The sequence below is a fragment of the Helicoverpa zea genome, chromosome 25 (assembly GCF_022581195.2).
Source record: "Helicoverpa zea isolate HzStark_Cry1AcR chromosome 25, ilHelZeax1.1, whole genome shotgun sequence".
Taxonomy (NCBI): domain Eukaryota; kingdom Metazoa; phylum Arthropoda; class Insecta; order Lepidoptera; family Noctuidae; genus Helicoverpa; species Helicoverpa zea.
The window spans coordinates 260,415-282,405 of NC_061476.1; the positions used below are offsets into that span (position 1 = coordinate 260,415).

Consider the following 21,991-nt stretch of genomic DNA (forward strand, 5'->3'; position numbering starts at 1 on the left):
TCCTAGATTTGTATCAAAACATATAAATATAATCACAAATTGGCATAATGAAGTCTCATTTCCTGACGCAAAAACAGTTATTCCTCTTTATCCCTATCTGAACCAATTACAAAAAGAAATGTTTTGCCATTTCCTATCGATAAACTACGTAAATAAAGTAAACAATATATATGGAAGCGTTTCATTGTTCTTCCAACTAGTGGGGGAACATTTCCTACTGAAATATCCTCGTGTCAATCCTGCGAGCGAGACATATAGGACTATTACCAAGCCATCCAGTTATTGCCGAGGAGGCGCGGTCATTATCTCAATGTTCGCTATACATCGACGCTCGCACGAACACTCTCCAACATTTATTACATTCATTAGCTTCAACTGAAAGCGCAATTTGACGAGCTTCGCGCATGGTGGGTTAATTTGACGGAACATCTGGAAAGGGGACTGTTTTTTAAAAGGCTTCTTGTGCTCTCGAAGTGTGATGGGATTTTTATGGGCTTCCTAATGCAATTTTAATTGGAAATGGTGCGTTATTTACGTAATAGCGTCTAATTGATGGAGTATGTGTGGGTGTGTGTCTCCTGGTGCTAATAATAAATGTTTATGATGAAGCCGTTGTGGTGCATTAAAGGGATCTTTGTACCCTTTTGTGTGATGTTTACGTATTGTGCTAACGGTTCTTTTTGACGTAGAAGTTTTAAGAGTTCTGTATGACTTTACTAATACTTACTTTTTAGCTTTAGCTTCGTTTAATAATCTGCTTAAAACCCTCATCGTTTAAATTCTCTTCTACATTGAATGTAAAGTTAACTAAACTTTTAGCTAACTCCTTATCTGTAAGTAAGGTATCAACAACAATTTCCCTGCCTATTACATTTAAGCATACGGTTATATCTGTCATTAATACGGACGCGAAAAGTTTGTCCGTTCAAATGGCGGAGTTTCTGTCGACTCGCATTCAGGAGTTGGCATGAAACACATTTAGGGTTTATTAATATCTAGGCTTCATTATGAGGTTAAACTTTGCCGTTTTTGGGTTTATATTTTGGTATTTTATGGAGGGAATGCCTTTGAGTGTGTTAGTGAATTTTAGGTGACCTATTTTCTATACGAAGTTTTTTAATATTATATTACGGTTATATAATAATGTGGAAACATTTCTTTTTGTGTTTATTTGTACCCTACAGGCTCCGTTACTTCTGAACCGATTTGAAAAATTCTTTCATTGTTGGAACTACACTTATCCTGAGTAACACAGGCATATTTTATCCCGATATGGGCCGTACATCTCACGGGACGCGGGTGGAACCACGGAAAAGCGGCTAGTATTATCTTAAAATAATAATTTTAATTTTCTTCCTATTCTACTTGATTGATTACATTGGTTTCCGTTTTACAAGAAAAAGGTTTTCTATCTTTCACAAGACAGGAGCAAAAACTCCGTCAGTCTTGTTCCAAGTACCTCCTTATTGAATTGATTTATCATTGGCATGATTGCCTCCCTTCGGAATGTTCCAGAATGTTCGAAGTGGAACATGATGTAAGTAAGTAAGATAAAGTATATAAAATGTGACCTTCTTGATGACATCTCGAGGACATTTTGAGCGATGTAATAAGGAGTACTAAGTAAGTAAGTAAGTGAGGAGTAAGGAGTATTACATACACTGGGCTTACTAATTTGTATATAAATTACTATAAGAGTAAAAATGATGTTCGATAAGGAATATAATATTTTCAAAAATAATAGAGAGTAAGAGACGGTATAAATTAATAGTAAACATAATTCCAGACACATTAAAAATCCTCTGGTCTTTTACAACGAAATCGATAAAATTAACATCGGATCCATTTAAATCATATCCAAACAAAACCTATCGAATGAAGCAATCGGACTCTCCGGAGATAATACCGCATCCCTTAAGGGTGGGTCTCACCACAACGCGGCTGTTTCCCCAGCTGTGAACACACAACCTCTAATGACCGTAGGATTATGCATGCTCACACCTTAATTGATTGTTTGGGAAATTATCCAGGGCAAGCGACAAACTTCTGTAATTGTATTTGTTTTAAAGTAATGGAGGGTAGTTCGTAATTAGTTTGGGTGATATGATGGTTTTTCTGGCAGGCGATAAGCTAGACTTTAGCCTCATTTGAATTTTTGATGAGGGAACTTTAGGCAGGATGATAAATGGGAAGGGTTTAGCGTTCATACTTGCCGACTAATATTATATAATAAAATTGATCCGTGTTCTAAATATGTTCTAAAGTCGCGCTATTATAAACACAAGTAATAGCGTCATCAACCATGAATAATAACGTTTTAATCACCCTAAATTGTTCCGGGTTAGTTACCGTATATTGATACATTTCTCACATCAAATGTCACAAATTCAGCTCCTTCATCGACAAGAACACCAAAGTAAACCAATTCCTCATTCGTAACAGAATCAGCATGAAAATTGTCTAATCCACCCGGGCGTAATTCAATAAATCTGCATAACGCGCTCATCGCATTCAATTGAGCCGTAACTCCATTACTCCGTCGGCAGGCTGTCCACAATGCAATCACTGAACAATGCCGGCAATGTATCAGGCATAAATCAAAACAATCGCGGCTAACACACAAACAATGTGTTATCTTGCTCAAAGGGTGAGAAGCCTCCTGACACAGGTGTATGCCGCTGTGAGGGTAGCGACAGAAGAGCCATTCTTCCCTTAGACCTCACTTAAGAAGTCAAGTGTTGACCTCTAGCTGTAGTTAATACCGACCCTAAAAATATAAAACAAAACTGCCAACGCCACAAGCTCGGTCCTGATCTTCGTGGCCGGTTAAATGGAATTTTCATTATGCTTAAAACATGCAAGAATGTCGGTTGGTTCTGCGACATTTTTTGCTGGTAATCCAGGACCACTAATAAAGGTGTTCGGTTTTAAAATTTGGCTTTCAATTATTGTCGAAGTAGGTATAGAAGATAGTTTCAATAATTGTGAAAAATACATAAATAGTTTGGAGTTAAATACGTGTTTTAAAAAAATGCGCTCAGTCGAGAATTATAAAGCCCTTTTGTCTCCTCGTTAGCAGGCCTTCTGTATTCCCTTATTCCTTGGTATCACTGATTAGTGACCACACCCGCCCAGCTGAGTCCCCACCCTTATAGGGTTGCCAGAAATATGACGCCAGCCAAAATTGTTTTAAAAGGTACCTTTAGGGTCCGGATTAAAGGAACTGCGGTAAACGTATCGGGTAAAAAGCTGGGTTGTCACAAATTTGATCTCGTCGCGTGCCTGTGTGGACCTTAATAAGGGTTTGAAATAATTATTTTTGTTGATTATTCAGATTTCAAGCCTAACAAAATTTAAATACGGAAGCTCTTGTACGTGTATTCCTAATCCCTTTTCACGGAAAGTAACAAGAGTTATTGTTTGTTATTTATTAGAGCGGTCTATTTTAGAGTCGGATAGTTTGTCTTCATAACATTTGTCAAATTGTACCAAACTTTGCAGTAAACTTCTAATATCTTAATAGCTTCATCCTAAGCTAAAAGTACTTCAATAGCTCCTTAAACAAGAGGCCCTAGACTGTTGTCAGCCCTGGGATCCTCCTGGACCAGTCCTTTGGGAGATGTTCACACGCCACCGTGCCGCAGACATATTGTTTCCGAATCACTCCTGGGACTCAGATCTGTAACTTTCACAAGTACGCAATTCTGAACGATTTAAGAATTGATCTTTTTTTAGGATTTAGGTATTTTGGATCGTGACATTGATAAATGTAAATAAAAATGTCTGCCACTACATGGGATATGGAACGATAGGTATTCTTTGTTAAAATGTATTGTCCGTATTTTATATATCAAATTGTTGATCTAAGTATAAGATTGTTTCAAATCTTTGCAGACTACTGAGCTATGATTGGCTCTGTCAAAGATTCTAATAGTGATTTGTTAGAGAAATAAAACAATACTGCTCATCTTATCAATATTGTTAATGCGCCAAGTTTGGCCATCAACCAATCAGTTCAATAAATACTACACCGTAATGAAAGTGAAAACCAATTGTTTTCCATTCTGTTTTACTGTTATACTAAAATAACAACAATGGTCCACTTAGCTGTATTACTTACATTCTTAGAACATGTTTTTATTCGACCCATTTAGCGAACAAATAGACTAATTTCAAGTATAATAGAAAAACTAACTAGCAATGACTAAATCTTCGTAACATATCGTAAAGAACAATATATTCTCTAGAAGAACTATTAGAATGAAATAATGTATTTCATGAAGAACAAAATGTACGTATTTGGAATTGAATTCAGTGGAGAATTACTTGCTTACTTATCGATAATATTTTAGGCCAGTCCCAGCAGAACCGAGCTACATTATGACCTATAAACCTGATATTTCCTTTGTACCGACTGTACCCAAAATTTTGTGAAAGGAAGTAGAATTAAGTAGGCACACATTTTATATATTTTTCGTATGAAAGGAATACGTTGTGTGTTTCAATAAACGTTACTTGCAAATTGTGATTGATCTCAGTTAGTTGCCGCTCGGGTTCTCTTTCATCACAAATTGGATGTGGAAGCATGGCACTTTTATAGTTGCCTTTTGGAATAACACAAATAAAAATACCGATACAAATCACAACCACACCAATTTTGTCAACGAAGCACTTTATGTTACCATCAATGTCAAAAAAAATATCGATGCAATTTATATTTGAACCACCCAAAACAAAAATGTGAAAGGCTGCCAAGTTCGATAATATGGGAATGCTTCGCCTATAAAAGAAGTGAGATCTGAATAAGTACCAAGTTCCATACACATACCTCAGTTAAAAATAGTTACTTTTTAATGATGTCCCTTGGCAAGTTTTCACACACCTTGTTATAAACCTATGTACTAAACGCAATGAATCAAGTATATAATTTTCTATTAAAACTTGCCAAGTAACATCATTAAAAAGTAACTATTTTTAACTGAGGTATATATATGGAACTTGGTACTTATTCCGATCTCACTTCTTTTATAGGCGAAGCATTCCCATATTATCGAACTTGGCAGCCTTTCACATTTTTGTTTTGGGTGGGATTTCATTTATTTTTGTAAGGTTGTTTATTTTATTTTTTTAGTTAAGGAAATGTCTCATTTATAATATCTTTCAGATTTTTGAATATGCACTATGCTTCTTACAAAGAAATAAACTAGATTAACTAAATGGATTAGATTTACGAACTGACTGACATGACATGTTATCATATATTATGTTCGTGGATCAAAGTTACACATTCGTTATTTTCGAAAGTGACTCACACTTGGCCGTTTTCAGATTTTTACATTACTTTGACTAAATACAAACCTTTGTAACGAATTTCAGATCGGTACGACCATTCGAAGATATAATATATAAATATAGATAAATTTAGTTCGTTTTAGTTCCTTAGGGGTATAACTGTACACCTTCATTATTTTGAAACTGACTCACACTTGACCATTTTCCCCTTTACCTTGACATAAAGACCTACCTCCATGCCAAATTTCAAGTCAATACGACTATTGGAAGTGGTCTAGGTTTTTGATGAGTGAGTCAGTGAGTGTATAGTAAAAATTGCGGTTTTCTGACGTCAATATCTCAAGATCTACAATAGGTATATTAATGAAATTTTGTATTTTAGATAAGTGAGGGGGTCTCAACAGATACTAGAAATTTGATATGCGTAAATAAAATAGATTTTGAGTTACAGGGGGGTCGAATTTGGCCCGAAATGGTTCGTGTAATATAACCCACGGCCGGTGTGTCGCTTTTTTTTGCTCGAACTTGGCGGACACACTGCCGTGTGTCTAGATATTATTGCTGTCGCTTTTAGGAACACTCCCACCTCCAACAATAACTTTAATAGTTTTCTTGTTCATATCAATAATTTTACTATTGTCTTCATTACTTACATCAAAAACCTATGTAGTTGAAAATCCCATCAAAACCACCCATTTTTGCAAACACAATTAACCTAATTCCCCATTTCTTTCGCAGGTGGAGTGTGGTCCCTCAGAAACCTATCCATCTCTGTGCCCCGCGCCGTCCTCTCCGGCGAGGGTCAGTCAGCCATCCTGAGGTGTTCCTACGACCTGGAAGATGCAGCTCTGTACTCCATCAGGTGGTACCGAGCAGAGACGGAGTTCTATAGATATGTGCCACGGGAGATGCCGCCTACTATGGTGTTTCCATTGCCTGGGGCGTCTGTTGATGTGAGTTGTGTTGAAGATTATGATTTGTACGTGTATGTAGATGACATTATTGTGGTGTGAATTATCTGTTGCAAATTACAACAAAGTGTCTTAGATTGTTTGTCTTCAACGAATTTTTGTTGATTGATAAGAAAAATACACAGAATTTAGCTCGTTCTTTTAAACAAAGATTTTTATTGTTTCATTCTATAACTTGAAATAACTACTCAGTGCTCGATAAATCTATTGTACTTACTTACATCAAAAGGTATTCAAGTTTCAAGATTTTCAAGTAATTCGAAACTCTTAATGCCGACATAAAAGAGTAGAGTTTTCATTTCACAGTATTTATCATTTTCCACGTAATGTTCGTAGTTGTGAAGTTTTAAGTTGAAAATAATGATCTCTTGTCGAATAACTGTGATAACTTAATATCTTTGGTATGCTTATTTCTGCGCTATCCTTCAAATATTACGGCATTTACTAAAGTCTGATAAACAGTCTTCAAAAGTAGCAATATAAAAGCGTTTTGAATTTGCATTCAAATTTAAATTTACATTCAGAATATTTCTGTCTTCAGCTCGAATTCATATTTAATTCAAATTATTTTCCATATTCAAGGAATCTCGCTTAAGTCATAGCTCTTTTGCTTTCATCAAATTACATTCTTAAGGCGATCTGGATAGCCAATATTGTGTATTGGTTTATTATCATTAATGGTGTGTTAGAATGCAGTTTTATTCTCATAGGTTTTTTGGTTTAGCTTTCAAGCCACTTGATGCCAAGTTATTCCAAGTTATCTCTGGAGCCCATTGTTTGTAAGATCACCTAAACTCTTACCTACTAATTAGCCACTTGGAAGACTTACATTGCCTATTTGTTTGAACTTTCTCACTTGTAACTTGTTTGTAGACCCTATTTGATCCACGTTTTTTCATTCACCCTTATTAAACCCCTTCTCCTCCCCCCAGCTGACGCAGTCGGACCACCAGCAGGTCCGCATAGTGAACCTGAACAGACGCCTGAGCGGCGACTACCAGTGCGAGGTGTCGGCAGACGCGCCGCTCTTCCACACAGACATACGGTCCGCGCCGCTCACTGTTGTTGGTAAGATTTCGATTATTATTTACTACCGGCCCCGGCTTGGCATGGGTTCAATACTGATACTAAATACACTACATTATACTATTATACATTATGTGTCGGAGCTTATACGGCACTATAGACCACATCCACACAGTGCGGCAGATTATACAGAAGACCGAAGAGTATAATCAGCCCCTGTGTCTAGCATTTGTGGACTATGAGAAGGCCTTTGACTCGGTTGAAATCTGGTCTGTTCTGGAGTCCCTGCAGCGTTGTCAGGTAGATTGGCGATACATCCAAGTGATGAGATGTCTTTACGAAGCCGCTACAATGTCCGTCCAAGTACAGAATCAGCAAACAAGGCCCATACCGTTGCATCGAGGAGTGAGACAAGGGGATGTTATTTCCCCGAAACTGTTCACTAATGCAATGGAGGATATGTTCAAGACGCTGAACTGGAAAGGACGCGGCATCAACATCAATGGCGAACACATCTCGCACTTGCGATTTGCTGACGATATCGTCATCATGGCGGAAACGCTGCAGGACCTACAACAGATGCTGAACGACCTGGCTGAATCTTCTCTACGCATCGGCCTACGGATGAACTTGGACAAAACCAAGGTCATGTTCAATGAACATGCTCTACCGGAACCGATTGCGATACACGGCGCCGTTCTCGAAGTTGTTCGGAAATATGTATACCTCGGGCAGACATTGCAGTTAGGTAGAAACAACTTTGAGGACGAGGAGAATAGGAGAATTCAGTTGGGTTGGGCTGCATTTGGGAAGCTACGTCGAGTCCTAACATCGTCGATCCCACAGTGCCTAAAGACAAAAGTCTTCAATCAGTGCGTCCTACCTGTCATGACTTACGTAGCCGAAACGTGGACACTGTCGGTACGGCTGGTTCACAAGTTTAAAGTCGTTCAGCGGGCTATGGACAGGGCTATGCTCGACATTTCTCTGAGGGATCGCATCAGAAATGAGGTAATCCGTCAGAGAACCAAGGTCATCGACATAGCCCACCGAATCAGCAAGCTGAAGTGGCAGTGGGCTGGCCATATTAGCCGAAGAACCGATAACCGTTGGGGTAAACGAGTTCTAGAGTGGAGACCACGCCTCGGCAAACGTAGTGTAGGACGTCCTCAGGCACGGTGGAGTGATGACTTGCGCAAGACGGCTGGCAGGAGCTGGATGCGAGAAGCCGAAAATCGATCTCAGTGGCGTGCACTTGGAGAGGCCTATGTCCAGCAGTGGACTGCGATAGGCTGATGATGATGATGATGATGACATTATGTGTAAAACTTACTCTTCAATCACTCTATCTATTGAAGAAAATCAAAATTCTGTTGCGTGGATTTAAAGATTTAAGCGTACATAGGGACATAAGGACTTGTTAGAAATGTATGTGGTAGTGACTTTAGAGGCTGCCCTGAGAATAGTGTAATTATAATTGTTACTTACAAAACTCTTAGCATAGATGCCTAAATTGACCTTTGCGTTCTAAGATATTTATTGTAAGATCCCACAACCTAACTGTTGATACTTTTTTAGACTAAACATTTATAGGTAATCGTTGTATATATTAAAAAAAAGCATGAAGGGTTCTCGGTTCGATAGGCCAAAGGTTAATGACTTCACGGAGCTTAAACTTTTAAGGATTATTTCAACTCAAAGATACTTAAACTTTTGTTTATTTTTGTCCACAATCAAATATTGTTGCAAACCTAATTCCTCCAACAAGAACATTATTTAAACTGTAATATTATTTTGAGATACAAAGTTGTTTTCAGCTTAATAAGATTATACAACATTTGAAGGACAAAGGACGACAAACTCTAGATATTATTGACGAGTATTGGAGTGAACTCGATAGCTTCCTGATCGATCTATTTTAGTTCCGACAGTAGTATTATTGTCATCATTCATTCTAATCTCACGCAAATGGAATATTGAAAAGGCCGAGAGGACATTACGCCCGTATTTTGTTTCGTCAAAATTATTTGAGACGGAATTATTTCATGACTTTGTGAATGTCGTTAAAGTCTTATTAGTTACTATAAGTAAATGCCAAAATACTTTTCTAAATGTTAATTCGATTTCAATATAAAAACTTTTACTTTTATATTTTCTTTGGTAAGAGACTCTTTTTTATATTTTGAAGGAAATATTTATGCCATTGTCAATCCCCAATTGTGTACCATTATTGGTATAAAGGCAAACGGTAACTATCATAGAGCTTGCATATCTACTCATAAACACATTAATAAATCGTCGCTAAATAGACTCAAAACGTTACGTTGTCCCTTGTAATCGTTTGAAACAGACAGCAACAGACTTTAAAATTATAAAATAACATCAAAATACAGTGTATCGGATGTTTAATTAGTCAGATCCACCTCTGACCTACTGACTACGCTCCACAACCAACCTATGTACTGTATGTTTGTTTGTATCATTAGTAGCTACTGAAGAGGGCCATCATTTTAAACATTTGTTTATATATTTGTATTTATTCTTCCTACCCAGATCCGCCCTTCAGAGCGCCACATCTGTCCATCTCCCGCGGCAGTTACGCGCGCGGAGACATACTGAAGGCAAACTGTTCAGTAGACGAGGCCTACCCTGCTCCCAACATCACTTGGATCTTGGATGATCATAAGGTAAGACCTTCCAGAAGATTCGAATACAGAATTAGAATCGAGGAGTTGGAAAAAAACAAAAGAAACAGTATTCAATCATACTAAATTTATAGGTGTTTGTGAGTGCGTATGCGTGTGTGTATGTTTGTTACTTTTCACGCGGAAACAGATGACCTGATTTTGCTGTAACTATAACTCATAACATCGGAAAAGCATATAAACTACCTTTTATCCAGTTGCGGGAGGTAATTTCATCGGGATGCGAGTTAAAAATAAATCAGTTTTACAAAATAAACCGGCACGATATTTTTGGGAATTCATTCATGATCTTTTTATATCCTATATTTTACGTGGACTGATTCATTTCCACACCAGAAACGGAGCAGTTCTAAGGGATTGTTCACACCAAACGTATTGTCCGCCGCTTACTGTGAGTATACTCACTGTCTGCCCCAGTGTGAACGTCGACTCAATCTGCAGTAAGCGTACTCACCAAACCGACAATAAGCTATAGCGTACGATGCGCTACATGTGTGAACAAAAGAATAGGCTCGTGTAGGTTCACACTAGATGCGTACGCTGAGCGGCTGACTATTCTACACATAAAAGAGCTCAGTATTTGAACCCCCCAATCTTCATACATAACAGATGCTATGTCTTCCCAAGCGCATCTTCGTAATTTCTATCACTAGATTCTTCTGAATTCGCATTCCAAATACAGTCTCTAGAATGTACTTCTGCAATAAACTTTTCGGTGTCGAATATCGCGAGGTGTCACGTGTCACGTCTGTCCTCATTGAAGTATGTTTCTCGAGCGGCGGAGCGGCGCTATTCGGCAACTGCGTCCGCGTAGCCAATCCGCGTCCGCCGTGCATAGTCTCGTAGTAAAATAATCGGCCACTGAGAGTCAGCGACAACAGACGACGTAATAGCGTATAGTCGGTTCGGTGTGAACGACAATTTCAATATATATGGAAAAGCAATAAACTGCGTAACGCGCGCTCACAGTCAGCGGCCGACAATATGTTTGGTCTGAACGATGCCTAAGAAAAACTTCTGTAAACAAGGTCGGAATTTCATTAATATCTTCCATCTACCAACCCTTCATATTTCGGATATTAAAAAAATCTCTTAGTGAAACGAGACGGGGCCCCGGGCTCCTGGGCCCTGGCCTCTTGTATTTTTATTCAAAATGGAGGAAAAACAATGGAGTATTATTCATGGGTTGCTATTCATTAATAAGAAAGGATGTCGTTGCGTCCCTCCGTCGGTCAGGTATCGGGACGATCTCGGAATCTTCCGTGTGTTTGTTTGTGTCATTATGTTGTGTGGACTTTACATAATGTTGTCATGGAAATAGACGTAGAAATAAAGGTCATGTGTGTATTTTTGCGATAAAATATACATAGAAATTATTTCACTAAAGTTAAACAATAAAATAAACCAAATAGTTTAGCCAAACAATAACTCAAAGAGTTCTAAAATATCGTTGAAAACTTTATAGTTCTTTATTCGTTTGTATCACGCAACAATAAATTTCTTTCACCTTTACAAATGCCTCGCTGAGCTCTTAAGTGGAGCTTGAAAATATTTCAGACTTCAACAAATCTGAAAATCTGTATTATTACCAGAAGACATCAAACAGAAAAAATCTGGAGAGATTTCAAGTATTCTTTAATGCTGCGTTACTTGGTAATCGTACTTATGCCTCTCGTTTGTAAAGATTTTCTACCTACTTGTATTATTTTTGTTGAGACTAAAGCTTTCTAGATGTGGTATCAGTAACTTGACAATGTTCGCAATATGTCATACAGTTCGGAGGACACTTCTCTCAGAAATAAATCTGTGACTTCAGCTAGATTACGAACGGAAGAATGAAATATGTGACAGTGACTTGCTTTTTCTACACTTTTGTCTTTGTACCAATTCAGACGTGCGAAAAGATTTTTGCAGAGCTTCTCGGACAGTTTTTTTCTTTAAAAGATTTTTAGAATAATTATCTACGAGATTGAACAAAAGTTTTTTACGTCTAGTTTGATTCTGGTGCACTTCTAAAGAAACTTCATAATATAATCAGTCAATGAAGATGATGTTCATTTCTTTGTTTGTTTTTTTTGTAAGACCTATCAAAATTAATCAACCCCGACAAGTGATAGCGACAAAATAGTCAGCCATAAGTTAGCTGGAAATTCCATTAGTTGATCCAGTAGCAGTAGCCGCTGTAATAACTGACACACAGATAAGCCACCCTTGAAGGCAAGCTTCACACGCGCACTAACTCCCTAAGCCTTAAAGCCAGGCTTTAAAGTGGTCTCCAGCGAAAACCTCGGGCTGCGACACTCCACCCGCACACCACGCTAAATAGTTTTAGAACTTGCAACGAACTGAAACAAAAATAAAAGTTTCTACGTGGAAAAACTACGGACACCGAGATACCTATTAATGTTGGCTTTAGTTGGAGGTATTTTCAGCGTTTCTGCTCGGAAATGTTTACAAAGGAGAATGGTTTTGTATTGAGATTCTTAGTTGGGGAAATGGAATGCGAAAAATCAAAATCATTACCGTGGAAGCAAACAGTGAAAGAAAAGTTTTTGCAACCGTCTTTAATGGCATCTCTTAAGTTATATCAAAGTTAGCTTTCTGATGCATTTAAGTACCAGTTTATGACATAAATTGACTGACATGGTAACATCATAGTGTTTAAGGTTCTTCTAACCTACGGACAGACATATGTTGTTAGGGAGTTTGTTGCGCCACTTCTTCTTCCCAGCGAAAACACATGGAAGAGGTGAAGGGTGGGCATTTTGGGGATGTCTTTTGTCAATTCCTGACGTTCAAAAAGTGCTGTTTTGCGAGTTTAAATAAACGATTTTTGATCCTCAATCTTTCTCCCCAAACAGATAGCAGAAACGGTGTCATTCCGAACTTCGGATCTAGACTTCAAGGAGCGGGGAGCATTCAGCCGTCTGGAGATATCGATCCTGGAGGCGGAGCACTACAAGATGGGGCTGACGTATACCAGCGCCAGCCTCAGCAGGGCCTACCAGGACAACTACTACGGGTATGAGAAGCAGCCTGAGAAGGAGGATAAGGAGGTGTTGAGGTTTGTATTATATGTTCTAGGAAGTTGTTTTACTGCCGTTTCACCATCTGCCTGACTTTTTCCCAACATTGTTGGGGTCACCGTTAAGTGTCACCAGATCCAGGAGAGTACCAGTAGTAGGCATGTTTATCATGGAGCGGCTGCTTATCTGACCCCCTTATCTGAACCCCTGTATCTCTACCTGGGTACCTGGCCTTACAATTTACGAATTGTATGAATGACGAACTCTCAATCTTCTGAATTAGGATAGCTACAAACTTGATCATTTATGATCATCTCGGCGTAGGATTGTTTTCTATACAAACGGGACAATAGTACTAGTCTAGTTATTTTTACATAATTGGACTTTTCTTTTCTGTTCTTTCTCTAGATACACGCTGATCCCTCCGCCATCAGGGCAGTTCTCTCTAAGCTGCGTGGCAACTATCTACGACATCTACGCGCGGAAGGGCGACTCCATCCTCATCAGAGAAGATGCTCCTCATCCTGCCTCCGTCACTGGGGAGGACTCCTCAGGTAACCAGTTTAAGCGTACGGTTGTTTAATTTGAAGTAGACTTCCCTACATAATATTATAATGTCTTTAAAATAATTGGTACCTCTCTCGTCTTTTTTTCGTGTTACCATCAGAATCGCTCTCACTCTTCAAAAATCCCCTCAAAATAGAGAGTTGCTATTTCGTTACTACCTACCATTAGTTGCTACCTTTTGCTCGTGAAATCATTTTAGCAATAAAATTACTGCCCACACACAATCAACACTCAAGAACTAACCGAGTGGGTGCTCCGCTATAGTGTTGTTTTTTCTTAAAGATTCTTACAACAAAATTGAGGTTTTGCTTGCATTGCCAAACTCAGTCCGCTTAAACCAAATCCACATGTATTAATCACTACCATACTAAACTTTACCCTCTTTCCAGGTGCTCCCGTGTCGTACAACTTCGCGCTAACATCGCTGTGCGCGAGCGCAGTGCTGCTGCACACGTTATGATCGGCGCACGCGACGCCGCACACACTCAATTAAACTCGCTAATACGCTCTGCGCGCGGTATACCCACACAAGTGGGCACAACGATTACTATGGTTTATTTATACGTTCCCAATATTCGATCTATCTGTGGTTTGGTTACTGGAGATAGGTAGGAGTTTGACATTACTTGTATGGAGCTAATTTCGAAATTCTATCATTCTCTGGTTATTAGGGGATAGAATATTGGACGTATGTTAGGTAATAAGGTTAAGATGAGGAAGTGTGTGACGTCAATTGAAGTGGACGCGTTTTTATATTGTCGTTTTGAAGGAGGTGTTAGACAATGATTTAGTTACATTTGGGAATTCTGGCTGTCAATAATTTGGTGGGATAGTAATGTAAATTATAAGAAAATATAATTAGTAGAATATTTAATGTACAAAGGTGAGCTTACAAATTCAGCGAAAGATTATAAATATACGAATACTTAAAGCTATACCTTCATTAAAATATATTTAATTATGGGATATCTAAGACGGCAGATTGGCAGCCCCATTTAGTTCAATTCAGGAAAGGAGTATTCTCGTCTCGCTCACTCACATGTATAAAGCCATAAGAGTAAGAAGGACCGCGCGCAGTAACCGTTACGTAAGGAAACTGAATGTTGTGATAGACTCGTAATGAAGCTAATATTTGTACTAGTGAGTAAGAAATATTGTATATTATACTTATTTCAATGTTGCAGATTTAATTATATGTGAATATGTAAATAAATTCATTAGTTACTGATGTTTGTGGTTTTATTTTCTAGCAATCTAACTTCTACTAGACACTGCAAACTTTAAGTCGGCCGATAGTTTGTTTGAGCTCATAAATCAGTATGAATGGTAGTACGCACATTCCAAGATCAGCCATATAGCATCAGACCGACTGAAAACTTAAATTAAAATCAAGATTTTCTTTAAAAAAAAAAAACAATTTAGTCTCTACAGGTAAATACGTACAAACAGACTAGCAAACTAAATTGCCACCAGTTGGTTACAAACATATTTAGTTCCCCACTACAGGCAGTCTAAATATTCTATGAGTCAAACCGTGGCTGGAACACTGACCTATATTTGTGTAACAGAACTTGAATAATAAATCAATTCCACACGTTTCTAACTAGTATGCCTAAATGACATTCTAGACTAAAGGTCTCTGCACACAGCGGGCGCGGCGCGGCGGAACGGGACGCGACACTGAGCAGTTGTAATGTACTAGATATTACGCGTCGCGTCGCGCCGAGCGGGACGGCTGTGTGACGTCGTCCGTAATATTCTAGTACATTACAACTGCTCAGTGTCGCGTCGCCGTCCCGTCCCGCCGCGCCGCGCCCGCTGTGTGCAGAGACCTTAACTGTTCCCAAAGCATATTCACGAAATTGAATTTCTACAGTTCACTCATCTGTCTATTTGTCTGACATTAGGGTGCATTTCATAACTAGCTTTTGCCAACGGTATCACTACACGGTACTGGAAACTAGTACACCCGCCAGAAAAAAATACTATCATTTAGTCTTCCTCGACAAATTGGCTATCCAACACTGAATGACTAGTTTAAATCGAAATATTAATTGCTGAGTTTAACGAGTTCAAACAAACTTTTTAGCTTTATGTAAGTAGGTACCTACAATAACATCGTCCAGACCAGTTGTCGAAGTCAGTAAAAAGATCTGGCCACATACTCAAACACGTCAGTTTGAGATCTGTTCTCACCATAAAGCAGAAATCTAGCATTAACCGGTTCAATATAACTGCTGGCAAGTTTACGACAGCAGCAACTGTCAGTACATGTGTCATCAAATGCATCGTAAACATCGGGAGCATGGAGAACAAAATGACTAGCGGAGATGTCATAATGCAAAATCGCTTCAGAAAGTATCGCGCCAAAATACGGGTGCTCGGGGGAACGTTACTCTATCTCTGACCTTACACGCCTTCTATGTAGCCCGCCACTTATTTTCAATATAAAGTCACCAATCAATCAAGACGAATCTTTGTCAGATTTAGCAGACTGATTGGTGACCCGAACGCCTCGTTATAGTTCGGCCATTCAGAGAATGCGTTCCTGACACGTCGCGATTGAACTGACGACGTAACTTTGCAATGGCGTTGCAGTTACGATAAAAATATTTTTGCTGGTTGTTTACCGTTTTAACAATTGAGGAGCATTAAAACAACATTATTATATCAATAATCAATGAATGTTATAATTTTGTGCCAAACTGAGTGTCAAATAACTTGGTAAACAATATTTTTCTAAATCTATACTGCGCTATTACAAGGTTATGTCAGCGGTTTATATTTTGTAGTGCTGTGCTAAAAATAACAGGCAAGTATCGTAATCTGTTCTTATACAGTTATAATATAAAATAATACGTTTTGATTTTCTTTTTAAGAATTGGAAAATAATGGACTATAAGACTTAATTATAACGTTTATGAAATATAAAAATAAAACTATGACCAAACCGCATTTTTATACTTAGATTAAAAATGGTAACCCCAAATGGCGTTATGGGCCGCCATTTTGTGACGCTAAAACAGTCGTTCGTTGTCGTTTCGTGCGCATAGACCACGTTTTTCAAGTGTTTTCGATCTGTTTTTATTTGATTACCCGGCTTTTGTTAGACCGAGATATCAGGATTGATTCTGTTATTGATAATAATATAATTATACATGTAGGCGAAGATGATGATGAAGACACCACCTCCTCAAGCAAATCGGAGTCTGATTAATATTCTGTTCGCACATTCAATTCAATGTACTTGTAACAAAGAATAAATAAAACAATTTTATTATATGAATATTACCTTTTTTTGGTTTCCACTTAAATAACTAAAATATAAAACAAATGATTCCGCCAATTTAAAACGAAAATAATCTTAAAATAATGCGGCGGTTCATTTTGAAGGAACGGTAACGAACTCAGTGTTATGTTGTGCCCATCACTAGTCGTGACTAACTGATAGGTGTCAGGAACGCATTCTCTGAACGGCCGAAGTATAGTTCTAGTAACCGATCCCGTATATCGTACGTTACAAGAATGCATCAAACTTACCTTCCTTTTGGTATCTCCGCTATCTTTCCTTACTCCATGATCGGGAGCGTTCGTTTTATTGCATCTTATTGCCAGTTGTCACCTGCGGATGAACGTGGTGCTGCGAAAATATGTATTTCCCAGTAATTTGGTAGTTATTGGATTGAAGTATTTGACTCTATGATGTGGGCTGGATCTTTAAAACAATAATAAAATTGTACATAGAGAGAGAGAGAGTACATACCTGTTTTAAATTACAACAGATACTTTTAAAAAGTCACTCATGAAGAGACAATCTAACTTTTATAAAAGCGGTATAAAATACAAAGATAATATGTTTTGTTTTACTCTGGAAACTTTACATCATTATTTTGTTGATAGTTGATGTAATGTAGCATGAATTAAAAAGATCAAAGTATGGCATGTCTAATAATTTACGTCGTAATGCCAGTGTTGGTCATTATCCCAAGTACTAAAGGTTCCTTCTTGATATTTCCCAAAATATCGTCGGTACACTCGGCAAAGGTACAGCCATCTTTCTGAAATGAAGTGATACTTAGCAAAGTCCTCACAATTCAAGCAAAGCGTTTGTTCTCAAGCCGCGGCGAAACATGATTAATGATCCTTTTAATTTCCGGGACCTTCTCAAATCCTGCTATTGAAGACTCCATTAAAATAGATTTATTCTATTCTTACTTCAGATCAAAAGGCGTTGTATCAGAAATATATTATTCTGTTGCTGTCTATGAACCCCGGCCATTTTTTGTAGCGATTTTTTCGTCCGTCAATTTCGATGTGCACAAATATTCATGACGGGTCAACTAAAGCCATGCGAGTTTCCAGGAACGGAGGCAGTATGAAAAAATATTTTCAGTTGCTGCCTTTATTGTATTATTTTATACAAATGGATAAAGAATTTATTTATTCCGGCAGGTGTGACTGATAACGGTTTGAGGATGATACTTGTAAAATCAAAAATGATGGACGGTATAAAATAGAAAATAAAATAATTTTATTTTGCAAATTTGGTACACGAAGGTCTTTAAATGTTGCTATTTTTATGAAAGCAGAAACATATGTAAAAATCTTGAATAACACAGATATTTTTCTGTAAAAGGCAGCTGAAATCAAGTTATATTTTCGTATTCCTCACAAAAAATACATACTTAGTACTTGTAGGAACGACAGAAAAATCTTAATAAATCCTCGCTTCTAAGTTTAAGTTCAAAACTTGTTTGCCAAGTTGTTAAGTTGAAAACATTTCATATTGCAGTTACGATGGAAGCGGCGCTTGTGGGCTTTCTAACTTTTTAGATACTACTTGTGAATACTCTTAGTGGGAGTTTCCGAGTTTAAGATATTCATAAGAATTAATTAATTTATTAGCCAATTTTCTTAAATCTGCTAACTTGTAACACTAGTGAAGGAAATAAGCTTAGACCGTTTGGCCCTTATATTATTTTAATTCAATCAGTACAGCTGTTTTGTTTTAATAACATTAGTAAAGAATTTATTGAATCACTTCAACGTTCCTTATGTTTGTTCGTTCATTTATTATACCTATCAGAACCTAACCAGCAATACAGTCAGGCAACATATCCGACCGATATATTGACCGATGATTGAAACATCGAGTGTGATGGATTTGTAACTAAAACTTGATACATGGTTACACAAACTGATACTGAATCTATAGGTTCAATATTCGACTACGAGCAACCAAATACTACGTATTAATTTTTACTTTTATAGGCCTCTGTAAAAACCTTATGTAAATGATTTGACTTTAACATCGACTGTTATTTTTTAAATAAAGGCCAGTTTTTAACTCGCTTAAAACTCAAATTTTATTTTACATTATTGCACAGTATTTTAAGGTAATTTTTGGGAACTCTTCAGTGCCTTAGGATCCATCCATAGTAATATGTATTTAATTTCACCTGGCCTGGCCAATATTCACTTATTAACATGTTACAAACAACCTGTGCCTCACAAAGCTACAAAGAGCCATTTAGCCAATAACTTGATAAACAGACGAAATTGTATTCCAACTCCCAACCCTCGGGTAATATCTTCAGCCAATGCAATCACAGTCGGACTAACTCCACAGTATTACGACATTGTTTGTCGAAATGACCATCAAATGTAGCAATACTCAGACCAGAGTGACTCGTAATGCTGCCACTGGCATCTCGAGAGCATCCCGGAGCCTGGCTGCCGTCCAAACTGGGAGTATCTAGGACCCTTCACTGCTCACCGCCTACGAATAACGAGCACTTCACATTTCTGCTGGACCCTAAATATCAGCGCGATTGTTAACCTTACCACCTTAGCAATAGAGTCTACTGAGATAGAAGTCTCCAGAACGCAATTGCCAAATTTATATATGCAGTTCCTTCAATGTATTCTAGACTTTGTTTTTAGGGGCTTAAGGGTGAAGGTTGTGTATCCAAAGTTTTTAAAATTGAATAGTATTGGATGTTCGTTGAGTTATTTGGGATTGTGTTCTATTTTGGTGCGGAGAGTACACTTTTGGTGACAAATTGATATCGTTTAAGCGATAAAAGTCTATCCTGAATCGAGGGATAAGTTGTTTGTAAATATATTGTCTGTGAATTCAATGTATTTACTGAACTTTTACATCCAATGAGTTTGTTTGTTGGATGAGGTAAGCTTTCTTGTGTTACAGTTTATTTGTTTTCTTGTGTGCGGTAAACAATAAACACAATTCAATCTGTGAGATTGTAAGAGCAAATTAATAAAGCTGATTCATTAGAGGGTTCTCTACCTCAGCTTGGAAAAGGGGTAACCTAAAACAATCAACTTTACTAAATCATTTACTTACAGCACTTATTCTTTCTCTGGCTATTGTTATCCATTAAAATCGGTTCAGCAATTTCGATGTGAAAGCCGAACACACAAAGTTACTGCGCAAAATAGCCGCTCAAGGCCCCCTAATTTCAATTTACACCGTTCCTCCTGAAATATTTGAGTATCTGGTGAAACAATCTGAAATGACCAGTCGTGACCGCGGTCGGTATGTCGCGATAACCCGAGTTTTATTGTTAAACTTAGATGAAGTCGACGATGATTTATCTGAGGTTACAGAGATGCGGAGGCTGCGGGGTCTTAGTTAAATTAAACTTTTTTCACTTAACGCTTTGGTTGTTAAATTGTGTGTGTTTTTGAATGTGGTTTTAGTATTATTGAGAAATCTTGAGAACCTATAGAAAACTGGTGATTAAAATGATAGAATAATCAACAATGATGTACTGAATAACAAAAGCAACTTAAAGTAGGTAATCACTGTTGTTTCTATATCTCATGTATTTTTATACTTTTAGTTTAGCAAAGTAAGACACTCCCTAGTGAGTGTCTACAGGTTTTTCTAAACCACTGGACAACATCTGATAAACCACAGCATGGCTTAAGCACCCATCAAATCCTGAGCAGATAGCACATATAGCCATAACCTTAGTGAATAACATACTAAATTCAAAGATGGAACAATCTTATCTCCAACTTGAAATACAGAGATAGGTAACTAAATCTCCAGAAACGATAGACAAGTCTACTTTCCCAGTTGTCTCTGGTCTCCAGTCGACACACTTGAACCAATCGACATTATTTCCACAGTATGTGGAACATTTACTTCAGTACCTACTAACGTATTCATTGAAAATATTGAAATCCGAACAAAATTGGGACCCTCTATATATATCATGTCTGTAACGATATCGGATAGTAGATTTTTGGGAAGAAATTTCTATTAGACATGTATTTTGTATGAGCTCGTTTCGTACTGAATTTGTTTTACAAGATGTTTTAGTTAAATAATATATTTTTGGATATTTCTGTGATGTAGTCTACCTATATTATTATTATTTAGGTTTTCAAATTTATTTTTCTCAGGTTTATTGAAACCTGGTATTTGTAGTATCTTGCGGGCCTAAGCCAAAGTGAGATACTAATTTATTGACGGGATAATTTGAGATGATGAATTTGGTACTGCACTGAAATTATTGTCCAAATTATTATTATTATCCTTTATTGTACACAAAAACATATAAAAACACACACAACACAGAGAAGACATGTACAAAGGCGAGCTTAACCCAGAACTGGGTTCTCTAACAGCAAACCTTAGAGCGATAGAGAGATGCGATAGGGAAGAGAAAATTAAAAGTGCACAACATTAAACAAAACAAAGATAAAACTACATAACATAAAATATATACCTATAAATAAAACATAAAATATAATAAATAAATACATACAAATAAGGTCATGTTGACAGGAAATGTTCTTTAGTTCGTCTCTTGAAGACATCTTACGATGTGCTGTCACGTATACTGTGAGGCAGAGCGTTCCAAAGCCTTACAGCGCGAACAGTGAAGGATCCATCATAACGGCTCGAAGTATGAGGAGGGAAACGGAGTAGGAGAGATACAGAGGAGCGACGGGGTTTGCCTCTAGGAACAAGGAACTCAAAACGTTCCCGAAGATAGCTCGGAGTGTTGGGATTATGAAGAGAAAAGAGAAAAGATAGAATATGAGCATCTCGACGCTGCCGAATATCATGTTTGTGTTGGGAACTAAAAACAGCGCATAATTCAAAGTATATTGAAAAGTGAGTTGATGAGATAAATGATTGAATATCTATTGTTTTACAAAAAGATTGTGAAATTCTCACTGAAAAGTATGCAAGATTACGAGACAAATTTTTGGTATACCTACTTATTTGGTTCAAAAACTAACGAAAAGATTAAAAAACACCTGACTTACTCCATATATATCTCTTTACCAAACACGAAATAAAACGAAAGTATATTTTTGAATTAGTGCCAAAATCCATTCTCAATACTTTTATCGTTTCTAAGAGAAA

The 21,991-nt window shown here is 37.5% G+C and overlaps 1 protein-coding gene across 1 annotated transcript in view; it reads left to right on the plus strand.

Moving 5' to 3' along the window:
• LOC124642552 overlaps positions 1 to 14,815 on the plus strand; it is a 227,667-nt gene extending 212,852 nt beyond the window's left edge. The window contains exons 2-7 of the mRNA XM_047180981.1: positions 6,031 to 6,245; positions 7,196 to 7,331; positions 9,843 to 9,976; positions 12,856 to 13,058; positions 13,429 to 13,574; positions 13,977 to 14,815. Coding sequence (XP_047036937.1) covers positions 6,031 to 6,245; positions 7,196 to 7,331; positions 9,843 to 9,976; positions 12,856 to 13,058; positions 13,429 to 13,574; positions 13,977 to 14,047 — 905 coding nt within the window. The 3' untranslated portion in view covers positions 14,048 to 14,815. The remainder of the gene's footprint in view (positions 1 to 6,030; positions 6,246 to 7,195; positions 7,332 to 9,842; positions 9,977 to 12,855; positions 13,059 to 13,428; positions 13,575 to 13,976) is intronic.
• The last annotated feature ends 7,176 nt before the right edge of the window (positions 14,816 to 21,991 follow it).